Raw genomic sequence first — 3,354 nt, 5'->3', positions numbered from 1 at the left:
CCCTCACCGTCCTGGAGAGGACTGTGCAAACAGGTCAAGTGGCAACTGGTAGGTATGGGGGACACAGCCCTAGAAATGCCCTCCTCTCAAATCGTCTATAGCACCCTCCACCCTGATATGTCAACACTCTAATGCTGTTCAAAACCTGCTAAGGTGGAGCAGAGGCCTGACCCCTCCCATCACAGGCCTCGCCATCTTGATGAGAGCATCTGCAGAGTGACGGTCACTGCATCCGGGACATCCCCCTCTGGTTGGGCCCTCAGATGCTGAAGCAGCATTCAAAGAACTCCTTGGAAAATATCCCAAACTTGGAAACAGAAGGAAAATGAGGTGGATAATGTTGGTTATTCTGCTGCACTCAGCACCAGGGGCTTCAATGGGTACACAGTGTCATGATTTAGGGGGATTTCAAGATAGTCAAGGAGTGCAGGTTGCCAGTTTTGCAACTGCCTTCCCAGCTGGAATAATGCTGGTGCGGACTGGGATCAAGCCACTCCCAGAGAACTCCTCAGGTCACCTGGAGTTCCTAATGCAACCATTTGTGGCATGGGACATGTATGCATGCATCTCAGCAGCAGATTCGATGACATAACATGCAAACATGTTCCTCCATCGACCATAAGCCTCTTATTTATTTCTTTACTTTCTTGTTTGACTGATTGATTGACTGATTGAATGCTTGTTTATTTCTATTCCATTTATATGCCACCAATTACCTAAAAGTCCCTAGGTGGCGTACAAAAGTCATATACATAATTTTAAAATACAAAGCAAATTTAAAAATTATTTCTTCTGTCTGATCCATTTTTGCTTTTGTTTCGGTTGACTTTTCAGTACATGTCAAAGACTCCAAAGCTACTCTGAACCTGAGAGGCAACATGGAATCTTCCAGCAGGAATGGTGATGTTTTCTATGAAAGCACTCTGGGCTGGATTTGGTTCCCAGGCTCTGCTCCCAGCGGAGCTGTGTCCTTCTGGAATGCCTATGGGAATAGGTGGGAATATCCTTGTAAAGTATCAGACTGTTCCGCTGGCTACTATAGCCCAAGCCGTGGCCCCTACTGCTTCTACCCTTATGGAAACAAAGAATACTCATCTTCCCAGTTCTGGATTTTGGTGAATGGCCATAACTTTGAATCACTGAGCTGGAGAGAAGATTCATTTGGTGACGTTCCACCCAATTCCATCAATACCTGTGCAGGTACAAGACTGTATGTGGGGAAAAATAAATATGGCTTAGGGAAGGTGGATAGCAAAAATAAAGCTTTCTTCTTAGGTTACCAGGGCAAAGAGTACTGGTATAAATACTATGATGTCCTGATTATTAAAAAGGACTATCGGTCTCAAACAATTGACAATGCCAGGTATAATTTCAACCAGGGGTCGTACACTGATGTTGGATCTCTGATCTTAACCACTAGCAAAGTCAACAACTATGAATGCAGTGCAGTTAAGAAAATTACCAGCCTAGCACAGATGGTACAAAATGAACACAGCTGGGACATTGGCATGTCCATCTCAAGCAGTGTGAATTTTGGCATGACAATTGGCATACCTGACTACATTGGGGTATCATGGGGTATCACAAAGGAGAAACACTTTGATTGGAGGAAGGGCTCCACTCAGTCTGAATCTGTCACTTTTACTGAACAGGTAGAGGTCAATGTCCCACCCAACCACAGCTGTGAGGTGGAAATGTATGGCATGAGAAAGAGAGGAAGCATTCCCTTCACAGCCACAGCAACTCGTTACTACCGCAATGGGGAGACACGAAGTGCCACAGTGCAAGGAGTCAGCTACAATACAGTTGTGGCTCAAGTGCAGACAGTGGTGAGGAGGTGCATCCCTATCCCAGATGTAACTCCATGCGACACACAAGTAGAAAGAAGATAAATTATCCTCTAGCCACACTGGAGCATAGCAGAAATCACAAAGGGAAAATACACTACTGGGGAACTTGGGGGACTCTGCGTTCATTGCATACTGGGCCTTCATAAGTCAATGGGCCTTCTCAACTAGACACAGGAATTGGAGGGGAAGCTGGGAAGTATCTCTCTAGCAAAACGGAGGATTAGCATGTTGCTGAGGACTATGCATGTGTTCTGGGAAGTAATTCCAGCCTGGTCCGAAGGGGCTTACACACCTGTGCGTGCATGCAGGAATGCAGACCAAACTCACAAGCTGAATTCAAACTAAATGGTTGGAGCTAGACTTAGTGAGTTGCACCTGGACTCATTGAAATCAGCAGGGAATGCCAGTGACTTAAATAGAGCTGTCTCAGGCTGCAACACTAAACACACTTGGTAAGGGCTGAAATTGAATGTGCTCTGTGGAAACTATTTCATAATAACTGTACTTGGTATTACACTCTTTTTCTGTATCCAACTCAGTACAAATGCAAAGCTCACCCATTTGCAGAGGGCACCCATTTTATAGTGAGATGTGTGACTCACTAAGGAGATCCATGACTCCAGGATGGATTCTTGTTTTTCCCATGTGCCTGAACTGCAAAACAGGGGTATAGGCAAGGAACTGCAGAGCACACGCATTATAGTTGGGCTACAATCAGTGCTTTGGGCCAGAAAATGTGCTTTGCTGGAATATGTTCAGCGTGTTCTCAGCCCATATCCTGCATCTTGTGGAAGTGGCTCTTGGAAACAAGATCTGTTGCCACTGTGAAGTCATTTTCCATCAATGCAGTGATCCAAAATATATTTCCCTGGACAACTCTCCTCAAATGATTCATGCCTAAATAGCAGAAGCCATTCTGGGGGTACTGATCCCGTTGCCACGACTCCGTTACCCTTTTCGCACTCCGCTGTCATGTTGCAAAGGGTTTTGTCCCCTCATCTCCCTCTTTGGCACAGTGATTCTGCCAGATCTTAATTTGTCACCTATGCTTCTGTGTCTTGATGTTTTCCCTTGTGTGATTTGTTGTAACACAGAATGAAAAAAATATTAAATATGATAATGGCATCTAAGTCTGAGTGGCAATTTTTTTAAACTTTTCATCTATTTCCTTCGACACCATTTTAAAATCTGAAAAATCAGTATTTGGATTCTGACGCTATGCCAGAAAATTGGTTCTATTTCAATGTGTCAATGTAAAGGCAGAAGAACAATGTACTGAAAACCTCTTAGCAGGTTGGCCATCTTAGAACCTAGACCTGAATAAGATACAGGCCTGTTCACATCTCCAAATATCCCTTTACAACACTGGTGTTACAGTGGCCATTTTTCAGTCCTCTGGTACAGAGGTTGTTTTTAGGGAGATGTTGCACATTTTGTTAGAAAATCACCAATTTCATATCTTAGTTCTTTAAAAACTCTTGGCTTCTCTGGCACTCTCACACCA

General features: G+C 44.1%; 1 protein-coding gene across 1 annotated transcript; it reads left to right on the top strand.

The window, feature by feature from the left end:
• The first annotated feature begins 878 nt into the window (after positions 1 to 878).
• Positions 879 to 1,892, top strand: LOC123030519 (natterin-4-like). Its single transcript, XM_044444532.1, has one exon. The coding sequence runs from the start codon at positions 879 to 881 to the stop codon at positions 1,890 to 1,892; it is 1,014 nt and encodes a 337-aa protein (XP_044300467.1).
• Positions 1,893 to 3,354: the final 1,462 nt, after the last annotated feature.

This window comes from Varanus komodoensis, unplaced genomic scaffold (assembly GCF_004798865.1).
Source record: "Varanus komodoensis strain SLA01 unplaced genomic scaffold, ASM479886v1 scaffold45, whole genome shotgun sequence".
Taxonomy (NCBI): domain Eukaryota; kingdom Metazoa; phylum Chordata; class Lepidosauria; order Squamata; family Varanidae; genus Varanus; species Varanus komodoensis.
Note: the sequence above shows the minus strand (reverse complement) of the source record. Positions and strands in the feature narration are given on the sequence as shown.